The 22,983-nt window shown below is 47.6% G+C and overlaps 1 protein-coding gene across 2 annotated transcripts in view; it reads left to right on the forward strand.

Annotated features, from left to right (window-relative positions):
• The window catches only part of SLC24A3 (solute carrier family 24 member 3), a 108,709-nt gene that overhangs the window by 58,508 nt on the left and 27,218 nt on the right, over positions 1-22,983 (forward strand). For both annotated transcript variants that reach the window (XM_058834914.1, XM_058834915.1), the window contains exons 4-7: positions 3,207-3,281; positions 7,298-7,382; positions 9,195-9,298; positions 20,459-20,533. In XM_058834914.1, the coding sequence (XP_058690897.1) occupies positions 3,207-3,281; positions 7,298-7,382; positions 9,195-9,298; positions 20,459-20,533 (339 nt within the window). The remainder of the gene's footprint in view (positions 1-3,206; positions 3,282-7,297; positions 7,383-9,194; positions 9,299-20,458; positions 20,534-22,983) is intronic.

The following is a 22,983-nucleotide window of genomic DNA, read 5'->3' on the forward strand; positions in this document are numbered from 1 at the left end:
ACTGAGTGAGGATGGGGCTGAGCTTTATTTTGTGTGTTGAGTCCTCCACCTTGTGCTCTGCTGCCATTGCACAGGCCAGGCTCCGTGTTCCCCAACCGCTTCCTTAATTCCTAGTGGCAATTTCAGGTGGAACAGGCTTCAGTTGGTGCTGCCCTGCTCCTTTCCAGAGCTGCTGCTCCCATGGTGCCTGCGAGGACAGGGGAGCATGTGCTGAAGGAAAAATCCGTGGGACTCCTTGGTGGAATCTCAGTATCGCTTAGATGGAAGATGATACCAGCTCATTATGCTGGGTGTCTCAGCCGTGCCGTTAGCCTTCTCCTCGCGGGACAGACTGGCCTCCTGATGCTCCTGCCTTCCTCCCTCTTGCATAAAAAAGCCCCCACTGGTCCCTAGTCTCTTTCCAAGTCTGGCTTGATATTAAATTAAATGTTTTGCTTGTGTCCCTGCTGGCCCAAACTCTAAACATTGCTTTGTTTAAAAAGCAAACAAACAAGCCCCACCAAAAAGCCGGAGGAACTTCCAAGGAAGTAACAGTTACTATCCTCATGTGTTCACTGACTGTGGGTAGCTTCCAGTGGTTTAGTCTGTGAATGAGGCTGGGGTTTAGCCAGATACTCCTTAGGTTCTGACACTTTATTTATAGATTTACAGTTTATTGCACCCAAGCCACTTGAATAAACTTAGAGAAGACTCATAGCCAAAACCAGATTTGTGAGAGCAGCAAGATGATTAAAGTAAATGCTGGAGTGTACAGGTGGTGTGGGCTCAGCCTGGTCAGTGCTGTCAGCCTGGTGCCAGTGCTCATCCTGAGGGGTGCAGAGGTTTGGCTCACGCTTCCAGCTCCTGCAGCAGGGTGCCAGTCCCCACTCCTGAGGGGGATGACCAAGGGCCTGCGGGGCGTCAGTTCTTTCACATTTATTTTTCCCTTCCTACTCATTTCAGTGCCTTTTTTGCCTTTTGTCTTGTACCTGATCCTACTAATGAGAAAGCATGGGTGGACAAAAGCAAATTCCCTTGTCACCCTTGAAAGTTGTTGTTGTGCCCTCTAAAAATCTGGACACCATGAGAGTCCACTTTAATGCTGGGACACGGAGATGCTTTGGCAGACTTGAGTGCACTGGAAGTGACACAAACCCTCCCCTGGGATCATTTGAATGCGTGTATAAAAATCCAGAGAAGGAATTTCCTAAGCTGACAGAGTGTTGGGTGCCTTGCCCCCGGTGCCTCTGGTGATCCCCGCGGAGCTCAGCATCGCTTGAGGACAGCTACAGACAGTGCAGTGCGTGTGTGCCACGTGTGGGGTGTCTGGGGTGAGCAGGAAGCCCAAGCAGCTCCATGGGTGTGGATGGTGTCAAACGGAGAGGACACGCTCACTTTACGGGGATGATGCTGATGGACACATTGCTGTGTGTTTGGACAGGACAGCGAGGGCATGACCCACTGCAGATTAGTATGATTCGCAGATCAAAAATCCAGGCTGAAGTAAGGAATCTGCTCTCCGTTGTATTTCCGTGTAATTTGGCCACACCACTCTCTGGAGCCCTTTCTGATCCTTGCTCCTGTGGTGCACAGTGCCTGTGAGCCATTTCCTTCCTTGATCTCTGTTCACAGTTGGTATTGTGGCAGCAGCTGGTGCTCCCTTTGCAAGATCAGGTTCTTTGCTGCACCCAGCAGAGACCTGGAGCTTTGCTTACTCTTGTGGTCCTCGGGGTTGTTCAGCAGCGTAAGATTTTCAAAAAGCCTAAGTTACACTTACTCATGTTTATGAGGAGGGACAAAGAAGCACAGAAACGAGTGACATTCAAGCACCTACTGTGTCAAGACAGCATCAAAGTCATTTGTTATGATGAAATTCCCATCTCTAATCCTGAAAAAAGATACACTTGAATTATTTTTGAGCTCAAAAAGTTTTCATGGCTGAGATGTACAGTAATTATTGGCTTTTTGCAGCGAAGTTGTAATTCTGGCAAATTAGAATCTGTGTTTTTGATGGGGTTGGGGGATTTAAACCTGTTCCTGGGAAATCAAAATAAGAACAAAAACCTGGAAATCTGGAGGCCGTTTTTATTGCTGCTTTCTCTCCAGAAAAAAATACTTCGGTCTCCTCCCATCACCTGAGCTTCTGCAGGACTTCAACAACAAGCAAAGCCAGAGGATCTGTTGGTGATGTGCTTGGGAACTGTGGTTCCCTAGGATTAATACGCTGTTTTTCTACAAATATTGGCCACTTTTCTCAGCTGTAGTTAGTCACTGGAGCTTCACTGCTTCTAGAAACAACTCTGCTGGTGCTTGGCAGGTGTCACCAAGAAGGTGTCTTTGAACCTTGCATCAAGTCTGGGATGTGTCCACGCCAGAAAACCAGAGTGGGCTGGGAGGCAGACTCAGCCTGGCTGGGGGGCTGGGCCCTGCTGGGGCTTGGCATGCTTTTCCCCTGGTTTTCCCCTATGCCAGTGGGCATTTTCCCATCCAGTGGTGGTCTTTGTGTCAAGGTGGGGAGTGAGCTCCTGCCTTGTGGGCAGGATGGGCCCAGTTGCCCTCCAGGCCTTTGCTGTGTGGATGTGAGCCACACTGTGTCCTTTGCCTCTCCGGGCAGAGATCAGGCCCCAGCACATTCTTTTTAATAGTGCAGAAACCTAGATTAAATGCTTGTTGCATGAAATTGAAGAACTGATCGGCTCTGTGTCCTTTCAAGTTCTGTGTTCCCCCTTGGTTTCACTTGTTCTTGTGTGAAGTTCGGCAAGATCTACTACTGGGACCCAGGTGACGTGGCAGGGCGCTTCAGCCCAGCAAAACAAGCTCCTTTCCCCTTTTTCAGAACACCAGATTTCAAAAATGACTCCTCCAGGGCTTAGATTTCATAGAACAGAGTGATAAGAAAGCCTTGCACTGCACAACGGGGAAGAAAAGGAAGGTAAAAATACTTCAGTGTGGCTTAGCAATGTCCAGAGAATTTAAAAAAAAGAAAAAGAAAAGCAGTCTTTACAGTGAAGATAAAAGATTGGCAGCTTTCGACAGTTTATTAGAACTTTTGGCTAAGTACTCCATGATCTTTCAATTAAATCCCAGACAGCTCTATGAATTCTTCTTGCACAAGAGCATTTTATTTTCTTGACAAGCCTATACCAAATCAAACCTGAGCTGCGTAGGGATGCTGCCATTCGGTTCTGTGTGTCTCCAGACTCAGCCTTTTCTCTCCTCCGTTGCAGGCTGTGTACATGTTCTACGCCTTGGCAATCGTCTGCGATGACTTCTTTGTCCCTTCGCTGGAAAAGATCTGCGAAGTAAGTGTGAGATATTCCTTTCTCATGTGCTGCTTTCCCAGCAGTTCTGGGGAGCCTTGGGGTGTGATGATGATGATGTATTGACTGTTGTCCTGCAGTGTTGCCCGTGCTGCTTGTCTTGTCACTCAGCATGACCTGTGCATGTTGACTCAGCTCCGTGTTCTTCCTTGCAGGACAGGCTCTCCAGGTGCTCCAGGCATTCACACTGTGGGGATTGCTGTGTTGCCTCTCGTTTGCATGTCTTTGCAGATGTCTCTGCAGAAACACCAGGCCCTAGCCTTAGCTGATACAAATTAAAGCTTCTGGTGATTTACCCCAGTAGAAATCGTGGGTCTTGTACCCTGCCCTCAAAGTCATGACTGTCATATACCTTGTGTTGTGTGGGTGTAAGCTGTAAAGCAGCAGGGACAGCTAGGTCAGCTGTAAAGAAGCTTGTGAATGCTTCCAGCAATTGCAGGGGACTCTGTTTCTCTTTGGTAAGGTCAGGATGCCTGCATTTTAAAAGACAAGGAGTACATTTCAGCCTAAATCAGCTCAGACAGCCACAGAGCGAACACAGACCGTGTGCCCAAAGTTACTGCGAGCTGGATCTGCTGTCAGATCAGGCAGTGAAATCTCTGTGTGTGGAGAATAGGGTTGGTCTTGGCAGTGAGAGATCTGTGTCATTTGTAGAAGACGCCTGCCCACGTGCCTGGGAACAAGCGTCATCCGTCAGGGCGTGGGCTGTGCTGGCCCTGGGAGAGGTGGGGAAGTTGACAGGACAAGTCATTTGTGCTGACAGCACCCATGGAAGCCGTCTCTAAACTAACCTGATAGTTGGAAGTTCAGCAACCTTCTGTGCGGGCCTTTTTTCCATCATCAAGGAAAAAAGCCCCCAAGAAATTCCACTTTTTGGTGCTTAAGTATAGAGGTAACTGAAAGGTAACAACACAACACAGGAGCTTCTGCCCTGCACCCTCTGGGGCTGAATCTGGGGAACCCCATTGCAAGGTTCAGGAGAGGGAACATTGTTGTGGACATGGGGATAGGAGATGCTGGGGAATGTAGACATGCTGAGTTCTTTGACATCCCCTCTCCCAGGCAAGTGAACCTCACTGGGAAATGTGGCTCTAGAAGCTGGCTCGGGTGTCTGTGGATGAACAAAACCTAAGCTGAGTAGGACAGTGTCCAGGACAGGCTGATATTTTGGGGTGCTGTCAATATGCCCAAGGGCAAGCCAGCCATCCAGAGGGACACAGGGAGACAGGAGATGGAGGGAGGTTGTTGTTTCTCTTGGCTGAGCACTCCTTAAATACCACCCATGAGTGTGTTTTGATTGAGCCTCGCTCATGGCTGAGAGGCCTGGCCTGGGTCTGTGGAGCACTGGCTCCTGTTGCAGTTCTGCCAGGGGCTCTGGGTGGCCCTGGACAAGCTCCATTGCTTCCCTGCACCTCTGTTTCCTGTGCTGCTTAGTAGAAAAGTTGATCCTTGACTGTGCTTACAAATGACAATAGGAAACACTGTGCATGATGTTACCAGTGTCTACCTTCACTGGGGTAAATTTCATTGTCACAAGCGAGGGGCTCTTTTATGGTCATTAACTCTCTGCACATGCAGGATCTGTGTGTCTGACCTGCCCCAGAAGCTGGTCCAACAAATGCCAGCCCAGCAGTGCCATTCAATCTTCTGACGAATTCTCAGATGTGCTTGGGTTTGTACAGATGTCTGACGTCTAAAAAACAAACACCCTCCCTGTGTGATTTACTGCAGTATTTGCAAGCCCCTGGGCCCTGGAAGGGCAGTTTTCACTTGCTTAGGTCTCTGCTTGTTTGGTTATTTGTTGTCTTCTTAAGGGTACACAACAATTCCTCGTGTGCCTTAGTGGTTCTGAACCATTCTGTTATCCAGCACCACCAATAAGATGACAGTAACAACTTTTATTCAACTGTGTGTAAAAGAGAAAGCTCAGCAATTGACCACCAGATCTGGAGTACTTGTATTGAGAAGTTACTGTCCAGGAGAAAGGTGCTGTGGCATTAGGGATTATCAAAATGGGTCACATAAATGGATCAGACTTTAACTGTTCTATTGCTCCTGCTTGATTATCTCCCAGAAGGGTCTTTTCTCAGCCCATAGATGTTGTTTGGAGACATTCAAATATTCTTATGCATTTTACACACCAAGAATTCAGGCCTCCTGCCTGAAGGCTTTTTTGGCCTTGAAGATCTATCGGTAATTGTTCTACATCTTCTCACAGTTTAGGTGCTCTAAACTAAATGTCCTTTTTCTGGTTTAGCTCCATGTAGTTTGGGAAGCAGTTGTTGAGTTGAACCAGCAAGCCGTTTGTGCTCCCAAATGTGTGTTGACATGAGAATTTGCTCCAGAACACTCACTATGGTAGACATTCGCTTTCTGCGTTAGCTCAGATGTACTTACAACAAAACCCTGATTTTATTTTGTTTCTACTTGCAGTTGCCTGGCTGCTCCATTCTTGGTGTTACAGAGCATTTACACTATGTCAGTGGCGCACATTTGTCTGCAAATAGATTTTTGCCTCCTACACGGGATGCTGTTTTCTGCTCTGTTGTATTAGCATAATCATCATGTGCATTTCAGTGAATTCTCTAGGAACTGCCCTCCAGGGCATGTACTGTAGCTTTGAATTAAACCTGCCCCCCAGGAAGTCAGCACAGCTGGTTTCCTTGGCTGGTGGCTTTGCTTTCAAGAGGCACCCTGAGTTCCAGCAGCTGGTGCAGGACAGCTGTCTCCATAGTTTCATGGAGCATCCTGCAGAAGAACCTGGCCTTTGGGGATCTGCTTCTGGTCCTGGGAACTTCTTTCATGATACTTTTAATCCTGTTTAAAATGGTTTCCCATAAAGCTGTATTTTAGTGGGTTCCACAAGCATTATAGCACTCCAGCAATGCTGTGGTCTTCTGCTTCGAAGGCATTCCTGGTGAGGGCACATTTTCCCTTGTCCCTATAACTTATCTATGAAGGGCTGTTACACATGTATGGGCAGTGGATGGAGTTACCGGGCCAGGAGTGGATTCCATTGTGGAATCTTCAGAAAAGGCTGCTGTGCGGATTTCTGCTCTCTTGTCTCCGTGCAAAGGTACTTTGGCAAGGATGGAGCAGCAGAGGAGCCCTGAAGTGCTGCAGGAGAAGAGGGACAGAGGGAGGTTTCCCGTGTCCTGCCAGGGTGGTGGGGCTGCCTCAAAAGCCAGCTCTGCCTGGGACACTTTCCACCACCCTGGGCTGCCTTCCGCGTGTTCCTGGCTGCCTTTGCTGTGCTCCCACAGTGGCAGCTGCTGCCTTGGTGTAGTAACAGCTCAGGGTGGTGGCCGTATGGCAGGAGCTGGCTGTTGCTCCTGTTTAACAGGAGAAGGTGCCTTGTGGCATCTGCTGAGCAGCAACTGGTGCAGATGGAGCAGTGGGAGTGCAGACAACATAGAGTGTGTAATTAACCAAGGAAATCTTTGGAAGCAGCATATGCTGATGAAGTTTCTTTGGAACAGTGGGTCCTTTCCCTTCCAGAAGCCCCCGTTTTTTAGAGAGTCCTTGGGTACTGCTGTGGAACAGGTACAGGAGGTAAGTGATGTAGTCCAGGAGAAAGGGGGTAAGGAGAGGGTAAACCAAGGCATAAGTTGTACCTGGGAAGGTGGCTGGGGGTGAACCCAGCCTGAGCCCTAGCCCTGCCCTTTACAGGCCAAAGTGGGAAAGGTAAGGTGTCTGTGTGTTGCTGGGGTCAGGGAGCTGACAGACCTGTGAGTGGTGAAGCTGCCTTCCTGTTGGCTGGAGTGCTGACCTTTCCCTCCTCTCTAAAATGTCAGTGGTATGTCAGTGGCAGAACCTGACCTCTCTGCCGGGCCATGCTGACTTCAGTAGCCAGTGCCTGTGGTGACTTTTCCCCAAGACTTAATCTTTGTTTACACAAACCCTTACAGGTACCTGCTCTCGGCCGGCAGGTTAACGTTGGGACTGGAATTCCTTCAGCTGCTCGGTGTGGTAATCAGTGACTCTGTGTTTCTCTGCAGCGCTTGCATCTCAGTGAAGATGTGGCTGGGGCAACTTTCATGGCAGCAGGAAGCTCTGCTCCTGAGCTGTTCACATCTGTCATAGGTAAGGAGCCTGCTGCTGCTTCCCAAAGCCTGCATGTTTTCAGAGCTGAAACAGGATTCCTGCTTGCCTGCAAAGTGTGTTAGAATCCCTCCTGGGCACACATGGCACTGACTATGGGGAGTCCTCACCAAGTGAAGTGACTCTGGGAGTGCCATTATGTCACAGCAGGGCCTGGATGTGACCCTGCCAAGTCAGGACTAGTGGGCACTTCACCATAGCTGCACATCAGCCAGGCTGCACCTACAGCCTTATCCTCTCCTGGCCACTTTGCTGCCCCATCTGCCACACCGGCTCCAGGCACAGTGGGAAAGGATTTTCCCCAGCCTCTCTGGTTGATACCCTGACACACTGTTCATGTCCTCAGCAGCAGGTTCTCTGCCATCACCTCCCCTCTGGTTAGTCTTGCAACACCATTTTTCACTGGAAAAGCCAGTGTGGGGAGGAGAGGAGGATTTGAAATGCTTTCTCACAGCAACAGGTTGCTCAGAGCATCACACTTCCAAAGCAGCTCTCTGCTCAAGGGAAGTGTGATGAAGGGATTCAGCTGTCCTTAAGTGTGCAAAACCCAGGAAACTCTGGTGGTGCCCCCACAGCTGTGAGGGAGGGGCACTGCAGGCACATTACAGAGTGATGCTCTGCCTAAGCATGAGGGTGAGCTGTTCCTGCAGTCTGACTCACCCACATCTCCGTTGGCAGGGGATCATTAGGGCAGCAGCTGGGAGGGTGCCGAGGGCTCTCCACCACTGAGCAGAATTAGTTCTCAGCTCAGATACTTTCTCTAGGAGACACCCGTCTTTCAGTCACAGCTGCCAGATGCAGAGCATGAGTTAAATCACACAAAGCTGTGTGCTCTGCAGAGAGATCTGATTACACAAGCAAAGCCTTATCATTTGGGAACTTAAATTGGACCAAGTTGGGATTGTCCTTCGCTTAAGGGTAGTGCAGTGCTAGGGTGAAAGTAAAGCCAGATTCCTTCTGGCGACTTCTAGAAGCCCTGATGGTCATCAGATCATTTTCCTGCTGTGGCATAACCCACCAGGTGCCGTGTGTCACTTGGCAGGTGAGTCCTTCTGTGTTTCTGAGAAAAGGATGAAGTGGGAAAAAATATGTAAACTGCACTGGCCAGATAAATAATGTTGGGACCTTAAAAGCAAGTGGTGAATTTAAACAGTCTGACAGCCAGCAGGAGATGGAGTGTTATTTTTAGGCTGCCTTCCTAAGGAAAGGATTTTGTGCAGCACCGTGATGCATGTGTCTGTCAGTTCATCTCCCTCACCATTAACCTCATTGGCCAATTTTAACCAAATTTGACAGAAGAGCTCTGAAAAAAGCTTGTAACACAGCCCCGTAACTCATCCTGAGAGGCATCACTTGGCTTGTGAGTAGCTGTGGCCCGACAGCTCTGAATCATCTCCAGCTTCTACTGAAGCTTCATCCCTACTGAAACCGTTTGGGATGGGGATATGGGAAGAAGGAATATCTTATGGGAGACAGTTTCCTGCAGATTTGTGTCCTACCAGCTGCTACCACAAGCTTGCAATGTTTTATGGTGTGTGTTGCCACAATGTTGGGTCACAAGACCAGGAAATTAGTAACTTGGATGTGTCTGAGGTGCTTGGTTTCCGTCACACAATCCATCCAGGTCGCCTCAGAAAGCAATTCTCTGCAGTTTGCGCTATTAGATACGAGGAAAATGTGGCTGAACTAGTACCTACCATAAGATTCATTAATAGGGTATGAGGTCTGCAATTTTATGTGAAAAAAAGTCAGTTCTTCCCCATTTACACAGCTTCTCTTGAACTTGTTTTTCAGGTGTTTTTATCACAAAAGGAGATGTAGGCGTTGGAACCATTGTAGGCTCAGCTGTATTCAACATCCTCTGTATTATTGGTGTGTGTGGGCTTTTTGCAGGACAGGTAAGAGCATTTAATGATTCCTTACAGTTCTTGCTTCACCCTGCGCCTTGGCTGTACTGCAAAATCAGATGCCAGGTTCATAACCCTGTCACGAATTTCTCTGGCTTTGTTGTTTTTAATAGAGCCCTGTGCTGTTCCTCCCGCATTTTTGAAATGAGAAACAGAGCAGCAGACGTCAGCTCAGGCATTTTAAGCTGCCCAAGGTGTGTGGGTGGGCAGAGGAATAAACATTGGTTGTTTGCTCCTAGTGTAGTTTGTGACTGTTCTCCAGCGTGTCAAACTGCTCTTGACAACACAAGCTATTCATCTGAAATTAAAGTAATTAAGTTGTGAGATCTGAGCTGCTGTCTGAATTGCAGACATGATTGACTGTATAATTAAATACCTGAATCTGCATTTACCTTCGCACTTGCCAACGTGCCAGGTATTTTTACAATCTTGTAAATGTTCTTTGACATGTTACTATGCAGACTTGTAAAGAGGAGAAGCAGGGTCATGTTACCAGCACAGGGCAATGGAAGAAGAACTGAGAAGAGACCTTGGTGAGCTTGGGAGAAGATGCAGAGAAATGGGTTTTTCTGTGTGATCCAGTTCTGTTTTCATTAGCAGTGAACTACTACAGGCCGAAGAGGAACATTTTCAGTGTGAGGAGGCCTCAGGATAAGGTCACAGCAGTACTTTTTATCCACCCACGTGTCCTGATTTGCATGGAACATGCAGCTACAGATGCTCAATGTGTCAGTGGTTCTGCTGTAACTCATACTGTGAAAACCCAGTTAACTGAGGTAAATTTTTAATGACCAAAGCCTTCCTAGGGCATGAAGCTCTGTTCCCCAGAGGTGGTCTCCTCTCATCAATAGGACTTCCTTCTCAGTCTGCTTTTTTTCATGCAAATGAAAGTGATTAACTGTCTAGCAGTTAATGATGGCAGAAGAGCCAATTCTGATTTTTACGCTCCACAGTATTGACTGCATGCCTCAAACCTGCTAAAAAAATGGCTACAAACCACAGCTTTCAGTGGAAAAGGCCTGCTAGAGTCCGGGGCTTGACAGAGAATGTCTGTCTTCTGGAGAGGCCTTTTGCAGGTGGGAGATCATTGTTTTAGAAGGATAAATCACAGCCAGAATGCTCTTGTAAACGTCTTCAGCCTTCCAGATGTGGTAGCTTTCAGAAGTTCAAATCATCCTAAGTATGGTCTGTGAGCCTCTTTCAAGCCAAGAGTTGAGATTTTGACTGCTTCGCCACATCTTTGTTTTCTTTGAGACTCTGCTGGTGATTTGTGTGTGGTTTTGTCAAGTCACATAACCTCTCTTTGCTGCAGTCTAACCCTTGGAGGGTGGGTAAGCACTGGAATGATAGACATCACCATGTGGAACTGTGATTTTAGTTAGCAAATAAGAAACTTCAGTGTCAATAATTCCAATGTTTTCGATAAAACTCTTACGCTTTTCATTGTTTTCCACTCCCAGCCTTTCACCAAAATGTCATTCCATTTTAGTGATGTGATTCATCATTTGTTTTGTGTTAGCATGAATAGGAATTTGGTTTTATTGTTAACAGTGTCTCTACAGAGGCACTAACATAGGTGGTAAATTTGGTTGTTGGTGAGATTTCTGTTCTGCTGGGGACCTGCATCTCAGCAGCAAGTTGCCAGGTAAGCCTGGGGGTTGGTTGTGCTTGCTGTGCTCCAGGGTTTTTTCTTTGGGCTCAGACCTGTGGCTGGAGCAGCTGGAGCCCTCAGATTTTCAGATGTATTGCCTGTGGGCTGGGAATCCCAGAGATCAGACCTGCAGGGGCCTTCTGCTGTGTTTCCAGCTACACTCTTTTAGAAAGCTGTCTTTTGGTTTGGTCTTTATTATTTTTGTGACTGGTAAACAGTTGAATTTTAAATACTGCCCAACTCTCTCCAGGATATGTTTTATTTTTAAATTAGGGTGTAGTTTGCATGTGCTGTGTTGGATGTATTGTTCTTTGGCCTAAGAAAAGACTGGGTTTGGCTATGTACACCGTGTTTAGAAAAAGAAACAAATGCACAGCCCCCAAAACCTGGCATGCATCTGCTTGAGCACCAGCCCATATTGTTTATTCTTCCAAGCCTTTACTGGCTCTGTGTGCACACTTTACAGGATAAATCTGAATAAGCATCCCACTGCTGGAACAGGAGAAGGGAAGCGTGCCCACGCCTCTGTGTGACACTGCACACCTAAAAAAATGGCATTGCAAGAGCATTGTGAGGGTTGAAAGTCAAACACTGAAAAGTTAGAAAATAGCAGTGTGAGGGTTCCCTGTGCACCCTTAATTTGCCCCCCCGGTGTGTGTGCATTATTATCCAGGCTTTAATTATGGGGTCCCTTGCCGTGTTCTCCACGGGCTCCCTGCCTCCCTCTGCACACAGAATGGACTTTGCTCACTTAATGAGCAGCTATTCAGGATTTTGTTTTCTCTTATTGTTCACTCTGTGCCCTTCTGCCTTATTTACCAGGCTCTATTCAAGCCCTGTTCCAGAGGCAGAATTATTAATTTCCTCTTGAACTTCTGCCGATCTCGTCGCTATTGTATCTGAGCAGTTGATGAGCAGTTAATTAATTTTCCCCAAACCTCTGTGAGATGAAGGGATGTTTTAAAGATGGGGAAACAAAGCACAGGGAGATTAAATAAAAAAGAATAACTTGTCGTTTTAGGAGCCAATTAGAGCTGGCATAAGCTTGCTCTTTTGCCTGGTGCATAGCATTCTGTGGCATGCTTGTGGGTCCTGGCTTCAGATGCTGCTTCTGCTGCTCCACAGGGCTTTCCTTCCTGGACTGGCCTTGTTTTGAGTGGCCATGTCAGTCTCCACACAGCCCAGCACTCCTTGGGAGCATTCAGCTCCTTAAGCCATATGAGCCCCCCTTCTTCTTCTCACTCCTGCTTCCTTCCACAGGGCACCACACAGAATGCCTCTGTCCTGAGCCCTGCCCTCACCCCTGGGGCTGTTCTTGTCTGGAGCTCAGCAAGTGACTGAACTACATCTCCTAACGCGTAGTGGTTGCTCTTGCCGGTGTGATGGTGTTCCTTCTCATCACTCCACTCCAGCTCTTGAGGCCTGGGAGAAGAGCTTTCAGCAGATTCCTCCCTTGGGTCATGAATCCACCCATAGCTGTCTTTTGAGCATTCAGCTTTCTTCCAGTGGTTTTGATCCCTTCTCCTCTCCCCACTCCTCTGCTCTCTCTCTCTTTGGCCTGACTTCTCCTGGCTAATGTTACCCAGGCGAGGGAGGCACCTCTTAAGGTACAGGAGTCTGCTCTGCAGCCAGGGAAATAATATTTTTCCCTATTTTTATCTTCTCCAGAGATTCTGGACTGGAGGGATTAAAAAAGTGACAGTGGATGCAGGCTGCACGTGTGTTTGATGGCCAGATGAGAACCATACCCTAAAGGCTGGATTTTCTAAACTAGCATCCACACTCTGAAAATCAGGGCTTTCAAATATACCTTGAACTGAGATTCTGCAGAAGCAGAACAACTTCACATCTGGCGTGTGTTGAGGTGTTTGACCAAGGCATGTTTGGAGAGAGAGTTTAGGTTTTCCCTGTGGACAGTGAATGCTGCCCATGTGCCTGTAGCAGTGAGCCTTAGAAGCTCCTCCTGCTTTCTTCTTGCAGCCTGTTGGAATATTCTGCATAGCACTCACTCTCAGAGGAGGATTACTCTTACTTCATCCAGGCGGTGCATGCAACTGCTAAGCTGTAGATGGTTTCAGTATATGGAAATTTGTTAGGAGCTCATTCCCCACCTGTGCAGTGCAGGTTGGATGTGTCTGCAGCTGTTTCCTCCTATGTCCCTACACCTGGGCCACCAGCACGTTTCCCTGCAGGTAGGCAGCTGCCAAGGCACGTAACCCAAATGTTGTTTTTTAGCTGCTGTGTCGGCTTTGCTTCCTTCTGGCAAAGGGGGAATGAGGAGGTAAGGGAACACTGAGGGAGAGTGAAATGGCAACAGATGCAGCCCTTCAGACATTAGTCCAGCAACATTCATGGGGACACATGCCTGATAGCAGTGAGGAGGCTGCTGTCTGCGTTGTGATGGATTATATTGGGCTTTTTCCGTGCTTGCAAGCCAGCTGTGCGTGGGGAGCCTGACCTTAGCCTGGGGTCCCCTCCAGGCCTCAGTCACTCTGTCCTGTCTTCTCTCACGCTCATGTTTGTGCTTCTCAGGCTCTCCCCTCCTTCCCCTGCCCTCTCACCGTCCTTGGCGGCGAGGACGCGGCATTCTCGGAAGCAGCCCTTGCTTAATTCAGCTCTCATTCAAGCCAGCACAAGCAGAGTTTGTTCGGTTTTGGACATTCCCCCATCCAGCTTCATCTTGTTTCTGCAGCTCTGCTGCTCTCGCCTCGCCATCCTGTGCCCCTCTGTCTTCTCCCAGCACTGACCCTCAGTGTTTTGCAGCGTTGCAGAGGAGGGTGAGAAGTGCTTATGTGAGAGCAGTATTAACCACGAGTCGCAAATCACTCTGGCATTACCGTGTAATTTTGAGTGTGCATGGCTTGATTTTTTTAATTAGTATTTAACTGCTCTGTTTTTCAGTTGAGTCCAAGTTTCTCTATTTTACCTTTCCCCAGAAATAGACAGGCTTCTCTGGGTGGAGCAGGGGACCAGGAATGCTGGGTTGTACCACAGATATTCTTCCAGTTACTGGTTCTGTCAAGGGGTCTGGTGGGTGACGAGGCTGTTCCCCAACATACTGGAGCAGAAAATAACTACCCTGACTGTCTGACCTGCCTCCTTCTTTTCTAGTGGGATTATTTTTCCTCAGGAAGTAAACTAAATTCAGCAGGCTCTCCTCTGTCCAGGTCATGGAACCCTTGTGCCAGCCGAGGAGCCTGTAGGAATTACCAGCTGCCATGGGTTATGTCACTGGAAAATACTCCTGAGAAATAGTGTTAAGCATATTGACAAGGACACTAAACAAGGTTTAATAACCTGGTAGAACGTTTTTTAATGAAGCAACTGGGACTTTGTAATCTGTTTTACCCCACTTCTGCCATTCAGCCAGTTTGCATGCCTCTTAATCTTTTAAGCTTTAATTTCACTCACAACTCAGACTGCAGCCGTTACTGACTTTCGGCTTTATGATTACATTCATGAGCTTTTTTTTATTTTCTTGTCCTTGACTGTAGAGGAGTTTTAAAAGGGGAGAGTTAAAATGCTGTTGCTTTTTCTTCATTGATATGTGACTATCAGTAGAAAACATGTAAAACTCTGGGGAAGTAGTTTGAGCACTTAATGTCAGCTGTTGGGGCTGTTCACTGCTCTCATAGCCCAGGGCACGCTGGAGTTTGGTGCTGGCAGCATTTTACAGTGCCCGTGAGCCTGGTCTTTCACTGACAGGGGCTGTGTTGCAGACGTGGGACAGACGAGGAAGTCGGACTGAAGTAGTGCCAGAAGCTCGGGCTGCGGTCCTTGGGTACCGAGAGCTGCTGGCATGGCTGTGGTGTGTGAAAAGCCAGGTACAGGGAAAGCAGAGGGGAATGCTGGCAGGATGCTGTGGAACATCAGACGGTCTGTAAGGTGCCGAGGCTGCAGCCGGGACAGAGAGGTGTGGGTGCCATTAATTCAGAGATGCTGCCCGAGGCAATCAGAAGAGTTGCAAATGGAATCCTTTCAGCATCAAACTAAACAAAACTAAACTACTTCCTAATTGCCACAAAACACCATCACCGTTTTAGGTTGAGTTTTCTCTGTCAAAATTGACATACAGATCAATACTGTGGATGTACCATTTGTAGGATTTTTTCTCAAATCACTTATAGTGTAAAAGCAAGGGCGATCATAAAATCTATTTTTTTACTTCTGGCAAGGACTGGCCAGTCTGAAGAGACTCAGAGATGTTTACTCTGTGCACACCTTCCTGTCCACAGCTATCCTTGAATTCTGCTGTGGATCTTGTGGTCCAGCAGAGGCCTTGGGGTCCTGCTGCCTCAGCACTGTGGGAATCTGAGCTAAAGAGACATGCTGGTCCAAATAACTCAGGGATGATTATGACTACCAGTTGAGCAGAGGAATATTTCTGGCTTTGTCCTGAGGTTTGGAGGGTGTCCATTGTTTCCATTCTGAGAATGTCACATAGACAGATTGCTGCAGCAGTGATGAAAATATCAAGAGAGGCTTAAAAAAGCAAATATTCTTGGGGAAGTAATGAGAATAGATGTAGTTGGTGCACAGTGTACGGACTGGGAGCCAGGGTGACAGCTGAGCTCTGCAGTGAACGGCAAACCAGAGGTGAAATTAAGGGGCTGGTAATTGGAAGGAGGCTTTCCTGACAGCGAGTGCCTTAGGTCATGGCTGCTTTAACTGTCTGAGGGAGATGGATATTTCAAGGCCCGGATTTTTCTTTGGCCTGACCTGTGCTTGTATTTGGTGCTTTGCTGAAGCTGGGAGTTGTGGTTAGTATTGGTCAGAGCCTCAAGCAAGCCCAAATGCTGCATCATAGTACCCTGGGATCTTTGGCCAGAATTATGGTCTGGAGACTGCGCTGGATACTCATAGTTTCCTGGGATATTTGGACATGACCATGGGGTACAGAGGGAGTGTCACTCAGTCCAGGACATCCTGCTGTGCTGTCAGTCGCAGCACAGGGGCCTCTGGCTGATGCTGGCTGCCTGCTGGCTTTCCTGGGGCTCTGCACAGGAAAGCAGTGGCTTTCCATGCGGGAATCTGTCTAAAAGGTCCGCTGTGGCAGAGTGGTTCAGTGTGCCAGGAGGGGGTGTGGGATCAGGACTCCGGAGATCCTCTGAGATCCTGTTGGACCTGCTTGGCTGATTCTCTGAATTATGGATGTGTCAAAAGTGCCACTAAGAACACACCACCCTCCAAACCATACTGAGTCCTGCATGTGTCCCCCAGGAAAGGTGCAGAGGTCCTGCAATGGCTTCTTGACAGCTACAGGTGGATCTACAGCCTAGTTTAATGTAAAGATGAATACAAGTAAGGAACTGACACACTCTCCCATTAATCTCTGATGCTTCACTGGTACTGTGACCAGTGAGAATGTGCAGGCAGGTGGCCATGTCTTTGAAATTACCTGAGCTGAGCAAAGTAATCAGCTGCAAAGTTTAAAGGTGGAGCGTGTGTCCTGATACCTGAGGTAGAGCCCTTTTTATTTTTGTATAATTCTGAATGCATAAGACATGGATTAACTGCAAACTATGGCCAGCCTGATTCCCTGAAAATCTGTCCCAGACCTCCACCTGAGCTCACTTCTTCCTGTAACAGTGGCCAGCGGTCGGTTGTTTCTCTTGCTTTGGCATGAGATCCTGCTGTGTTATCACGGGGCTGATTGGAAATTGTGCTGAGGGTTTCCAGAACAATAGTGTCAGGAGCACAGCCCCCTCTGGAGGGGACCCCAGCAGGCTTCAGAAGGCCCCTCCTCAGCTCCGAGGGCAGCTCCTGCAAAGCAGGAGCAGCGTGTGAGGAGGTTCCAGCACACGTCTGGCTGCAGCTGACCCAGAGGACTGACGCAGCGTGCTGCTGGGCCAGGGGCTTGCAAGGGATCACAGCGAGCAGCAGCTTTGTCAGGCAGCACAGAACAGCTCTCTAAAGCCAGATTCCTGCATCTGCTAGCGTGTTGTAAGAGCTCCCCTAATCACTTCTGTGCAGTCCACATCAAAGAGGGGAAGCATGAGGTCTGACCCAGATTCTCTGCTTCTGGATGCCTTTTGACAGTGGTGGATTTACTGCTGCTACATCTCTCTTGACCTCCATAAGGCTAATCACTTGCAGGGATTGTCTTTAATCTTTTGACACCCTCGTCCAAGCATTCCTGCCTCTCCACAACAGCAAATTAGGTTATTAGCTCTTAATACCTAAAAATCTAGACCTTCTGTGCCAGAGGGTAACCGAGAAACAAGATTAGGGAGATTGCTTCCAAAGCCTGGCATTTCCCAGCAGTGTTAGTAGCTGATCAACACTTGAGAATGTCAAGCAAAGAACCAGCCATGAGATGAGGAAAACCCCCAAAATAATTCAGAGTGAGGAAGACCCCTGAAGAACATGGATGTGATTACAAGCTTCTCCTGGAAGTTTAGCAACCAGAATACTCAGGAATGCACACGTGCTCTGCCACATGTGCCGCTGTGGGCAGAGCAGGCTGGAAAGCAGCCAGCTGGGTGGCCTCTGGTGATGGTTATCTCCTGGATGGGAGAAGAGCTTCCATACTTCTAAGAGCAGAGAAACAATTTGGAAGAGCAGAAGAGAGAAGGGTCAGTTTTACAGAGGATAAATGGTGAAGTTCCAGGATGAGGCATGGGGCATATTGCTACTGAGGTCCTGGTTACCCTGAGCCAACTTCAGTTCAACACAGGCAGCAGACACCAGTGTCTGATTTTAGGGGATTTTTCCCTCTGCTGCTTGATCTCCACATGTGTGCTAGATGGAGGAGATGGTGTGTGCTGCACAGGGCCACGGCTTCAGGGGTTGCAAACCTCAGGAATCAAGAAATGAGAAAATGTTGATTTTCCTGCTCTCCAGCCCGTCAAAAAGGGAAGTTAGCATTCTGAGCAGTAAATGTTAGATGTGGAGTTTTGCAGGGTGAAAGTTTACCTGTGAGAAACCAGGTACCTGTTATAGGTAAGTTTACCCCTAGGTGTGATGCTGTGGCATGCAGGGGAGCAGGCTCAGTGTGTCTTGTGAGGAGCCATCAGAGGATGCTCTTGTTTAAGCCTTTACTTCAGAGTTGTTCTTTTCAGCTCAGGGGAGCTGGGTCAAGGGACAGCTAAGAGGGCACTTGTCTGGGGTTTGAATTTCAGGTGCTCACTTCAAAAGGAGGAAACATCACTGGATTGACAATCAGTGGTTCTACAGCTGCTTCCTTATGCTCAGCTCCTGCAGGACCAGCTCACTGCTGGCTTACAGTACAGATAGTATAAAAAACTCAAATTTGATTATGTTTTTACCCAAGCTGTTTGCTTCTGTGATTTGTTTTTTCCTTGCTGATCTGTAGTTTAAGTGTTTTTCGGCATGTTAGGGTTATGGGGAGTCCTCAGTGGCTGCAAGGCACAACTTAGGCCTTCAGGAGCGCGGTAGTTCTGCCTCAGGACGTGGTTCTGACCAGCAGGCTGAGCACTGCCATTGCCCTCAGTGCTCGTGAGCTCCTTTCACCCTCGGCACGTGCTTGCCTTACGTGCGTGGCTTCCCTGTGTCACGTGGACCAAATGCTGCAGAAGCTTCAGCTAGGTGACTTGGGCCCTAAAGACATCTGAGATTTAACTGCCCCAGTTATTGCCCCAGGGAGACCCACTCGGATGTCTGTGAAATTTGGGCAGCCTGTACAGCTGCCAGGCATGAGCACATTCCCTTCAGTCCGGTCGGGAATCGGCAGAAGAGTCCTTGTGATCGCCACAGGATCTTGATCTATCAGTTCTGGGCAGTAGGTCCCTACTAGAAAGGTCCATTTAAGCATCTGGATCTTACTGGGCTCATTCAGGCGTCTGAGGAAAATTTCTTGGGAAAATATTATCCTGCACCTTCAGGATCATTGTAGAATATTAAAGAACAGGAGGAATACTACCTTGACTCCTCGTAGCCGGGGTACCTTGCTTTCACAGGTGTGCTGTGCTGTGTGGTGAGACCCCTCAGGCAGGGGACAGAGGTTATGAGACAGAGCCTTTTCCTGTAGGGGCTGTCCCTTGCTTCAGAAACGTGGCTTCTGTGTGCAGAGGCAAAGTTTACAGCTGTAAAATCCCCACCAGCATCCACACTGAGGCAAGTGCAGAGGACCTTCAGCAGCATCCTGAAAACTGAGTGGAATAACGTCAAATTGTTCTATAAACTCTATTGCAAAATTTCTTGCAAACTCTTTGGAGCAAAATGTGCTCAATCAGAATGAAGGGGCACACTGATGTAAAATGTGAGATTTAATTGAGGATCCCTGAATAGAATTATGAACCCAACCCCATGTTCCTACATTTGGAAATTTCCATCAGAAAGCATCTTCATTCACCTGTGTGTGTGCGCCTTGAAATGTATTGTCAGCTGGTAGAAATGTGGTTTGACCAAGGGCTTTAAAAGCCTGCTTTTTTGCTTCAGGTAGGAGTTTCTAACATGTAAATGGGTGCATAAAGAGACTTTACACCGGGCATAAATGATACCAATTTTAGAAAGCCATGCTACTAAGAGACTGTAGAGATTTTTTAGGTATAATGGTCAGTATCTTTTTACAGCATTTGTGTCGTAAGCAGTTTTAGAAAATTCCAATATTATGAGGTAATATGAAGAGAAGTTTGGGCAACTCTTCTTGCTAACACTGAAATAGAACTGAAAATTAGGTTACTGTTCATGTGACTGAATTCATATACAAGCAGGACTGGAGGGTATGGTCAGAAAATTCATGTATGTGTTCAGATCCGATCAGTGTAAATGAATCATCTTCCTCCTTCAGCTTTACACCTTTGAAGGATGTGGCCCAGAGTATTTGAAATGCACTCCAGGAATGGGAAATAGAGATTTGAAGAGAAGCTTCTAGAGAAGGGACTTCCTAGAGCTGCAAAAAGTAGAATCATATTGAAGATGTTACCTCCATGACTGCTTTTAATTTATCCTTTTGAATACTATTAATGAAGTTTAAAGATAAATTCATTCACTGGTATTTTCCTGTAAGATCTGAATTGTAAGCTCCTGTAGCCTGCAGTGAGAATTCTTCATAATTTCTGTGGCTTTGGAAGGTGTCGAGTGATGTGAACTGCACAGTGATCCCTTTTTATTCTCCATTGCATATAAATTCCTGGGTTTTGTTCGTGGCACTGTGCTGGAGTGTTGACTTGAGTGTCCCCAAACCTGTGTAGATGCACACAGAGCTGTAGTAATGCTCATCAGTGCTGGTAAAGCCTGAGCCCCTCCCTTCCTGTAAAGCAGCACCCCTCACAGACTCCCTGGGGACATGCAGCCCGACGTGGGGGACAGCTGAGTCCACAGGTACTTCAGCTCTGGCCATTCCTGTTTCCCTTGTAGCTGTTCCCCCAGCAGCCACAAAAAGCGTTTCCCTTCTTGTGCCTGTTTCCTTGAGTTCCCACCACACGTGGGGACAGCTCCCACAGAGTGACAGGCAGAACCTGGGCACACACACTGCTGGTGTGGCACTCGTGCTGGAGAGAGCCTGGCTGACACCCTCTTTTTGCCTGTTTCCCCAGGTTGTTGCACTGTCCTCGTGGAGTCTCTTGAGAGATTCAATCTACTACACGCTGTCTGTTGTTGCGCTCATCGTGGTAAGTTTTTGAAGGTTCTTCATCTGTGTGTGAGAGCCCATGTCTACTGCCACCTGTAAAGGGAACCTGCATGGCATCACAGTCTGGTAGCTGGGATCCCAGCTCGAGCTGGGAGATGACTGCTTGTGGAAAACTGCTTGTGGTCTCCCTGGTTCTGCTGGCAAGTTTGGCCCGAGGGCAGGAGATGCAGGAGTGTCCGGAGAGCCCAGAGGGGATGGCTGAGGTGGGGCGTGGTGGCCCAGTGCAGACTTGGGGTGCAGAGCTAAACCCACGTTCTGAGCCCCCAGGCAGGCCTGCAGTGCTCTCCTGGCAGTGGCCTTCATGACTTGCTAAGAAACATGTCACTAAACTATAAGGAGGCAGCACTTGTGCCCAGAGGAGAGAGATCTGAACAGCTACTACAAAACATTCAGGTTAGTTTTTCCACACATAATGGGGCATCAGTGCATGCTGAAAGCAAGTCCTCAAAGACTACATTTTGAGCGGTTCCTTAGTGCTGTGTCTATCCCGGTTTTCATCAAGCTGAGAAAATTCTCCAGATCTCTCAGAATTGGGCTACTCGGTGAAATCAGGTTGGCACAAATGTTGGGTAAAGACACTGCTGTCAGTTTAGTATTACCTTTGCAACCAATACCAAACAATGCCAAGAAATGTAAAAACTGAGTTTTCAGGTAGCAGTTACACTTCTTTTTTTTCCCCCAGCCTAGCCTAGTACCCCAGACTCCCTAAGACAGGAGCAGTGATTTTGTGAGGTTGACTTCCATAGGTCAGCAAGAAGGGGACTTTAAGAGTCAGAAGAGGCTCACTTGCATTTCTGCAGTCTGGGTTACTTTGGTTAGTGCATTTCAACAGTGGGTTTTGGTTTGTTTCCTCCTGCCTGTGTTTCCAGACATACTCAGTAGCTGCAAACACCTCTCTCTGCCTCATCCCAAACAGGGAATCTTTCTCAACCCGTTTGTACTTTTATTCTCCATACTGCAAAGCCAGACATTTTGTACCTGGTGAAAAATAACTTCTTTACATAATTGTTAGCAATGAGCTGCAAAACCAAAAAACTTTTTTGTTTTGACAGCTAGAGAGCAGCATCATACCAAAAAGGGTTGCTAAACAGCAAACAGAGCCACACCTACTAATTGTAGTGAATTCCATTGCACAAGCTTAAAGACATCCAGCAAGCATTCTCTTAGGTCACTTCACAGGAAGCACAGATGTGGGCATCTGCCTGGCATCTGGCCTCCTGGTGCTTGGATTGGACATTTCATTTATTGTGTGGAGGCAGAAAAGTTGAAAATCTCTTCACTCAGTCATTACTTTTAAATTCTTTAAGCAAGGCAGTTGTTTTTTTTCATGCCTGGCTCATCCCTGTGCTTGTCAGCTGCATCAGGATGTGGAGAACAATTCTCTACTCTTTTGTGTCCAGTGCACCCTTGAAATTCCTATCTACTATTTCTGTGCCATGAGGAAGTTGTGTGGCTTGCAGAACAGACATCTCTGTTACCCCTAAGACTTCTCTCCAATACTTTATTTCTGTATAAGCTGTTCTTTGCAGTTACAGAACTGCAGGAGTCCTACCCTTTTGGGAGTGTACCACATAATACCAGGATAAGGTTATTTTTTTCCCAAGCCATGAGTTAGCTTCTCTCCAGCTATATGCCCACTCTTCTGCTCATCTTTTCAGTGGCAGAATTCAAGGCCCTCCAGGCAGCCAGGGTAGCAGGATAATGCAGCTCCAGGCATTAGTGGCTTAATGGCTTGAAGGCATTGCTAGAATTTTTATTCCCATGTTACAGCACTACCTGGCTAATTTGGCCTGGGAGAGGTGGAGTGCATCCCAGGTCTTTCAGTGTTACTCCATAACAATCATTGCAAATGATTACTTAAACACATATTAGGGAAAAGCAGAGAAAGGTGGGAAGAAGGGAAAACATTGTGTTTAAAGGTTTAGCTTCCTGCTAGCTGACGTACCAACCCTTTTGTATGCAATATTGCTCCCCAGCTGATAGCACACGAGAATTTTTCCTTTCAGAGTCAAATACTGCTTCAGTTTAAGAAGTTTCTACTTCCCTTCCTGGCTCCCCAGTGCCTCTAATTTGTCCTGTCCTTTTAAGACAATCAAAATGAGGTGGCAGGACATTGTTCCTCAAATTCTGACCCTCCAGTCCCCCATGGCTTGGGTGGGAGATGAGCCACAGGCTCTGTGCAGGGCACAGCATAACCTGCCTGTGGTTCCCCCTTCACTAGATTTGTGCACTCCTTTTAGAAGACACTTGAGTGCTTTATATGCAGGGATAATTTTTCCATATGAGGGCATGGAGACTTCTCTGCAGCTGGAATACAGTCATCAATCTTGAAGAATTATATTGTTTGTAGAAGTTTGTTCTTGTGGTGGTTTTAAACAACAGCCTGTGGTGCTGTGTTAAAAGTTCCACTCTGCTGATATCTTTACTAAT

This window comes from Poecile atricapillus, chromosome 3 (assembly GCF_030490865.1).
Source record: "Poecile atricapillus isolate bPoeAtr1 chromosome 3, bPoeAtr1.hap1, whole genome shotgun sequence".
NCBI lineage: Eukaryota > Metazoa > Chordata > Aves > Passeriformes > Paridae > Poecile > Poecile atricapillus.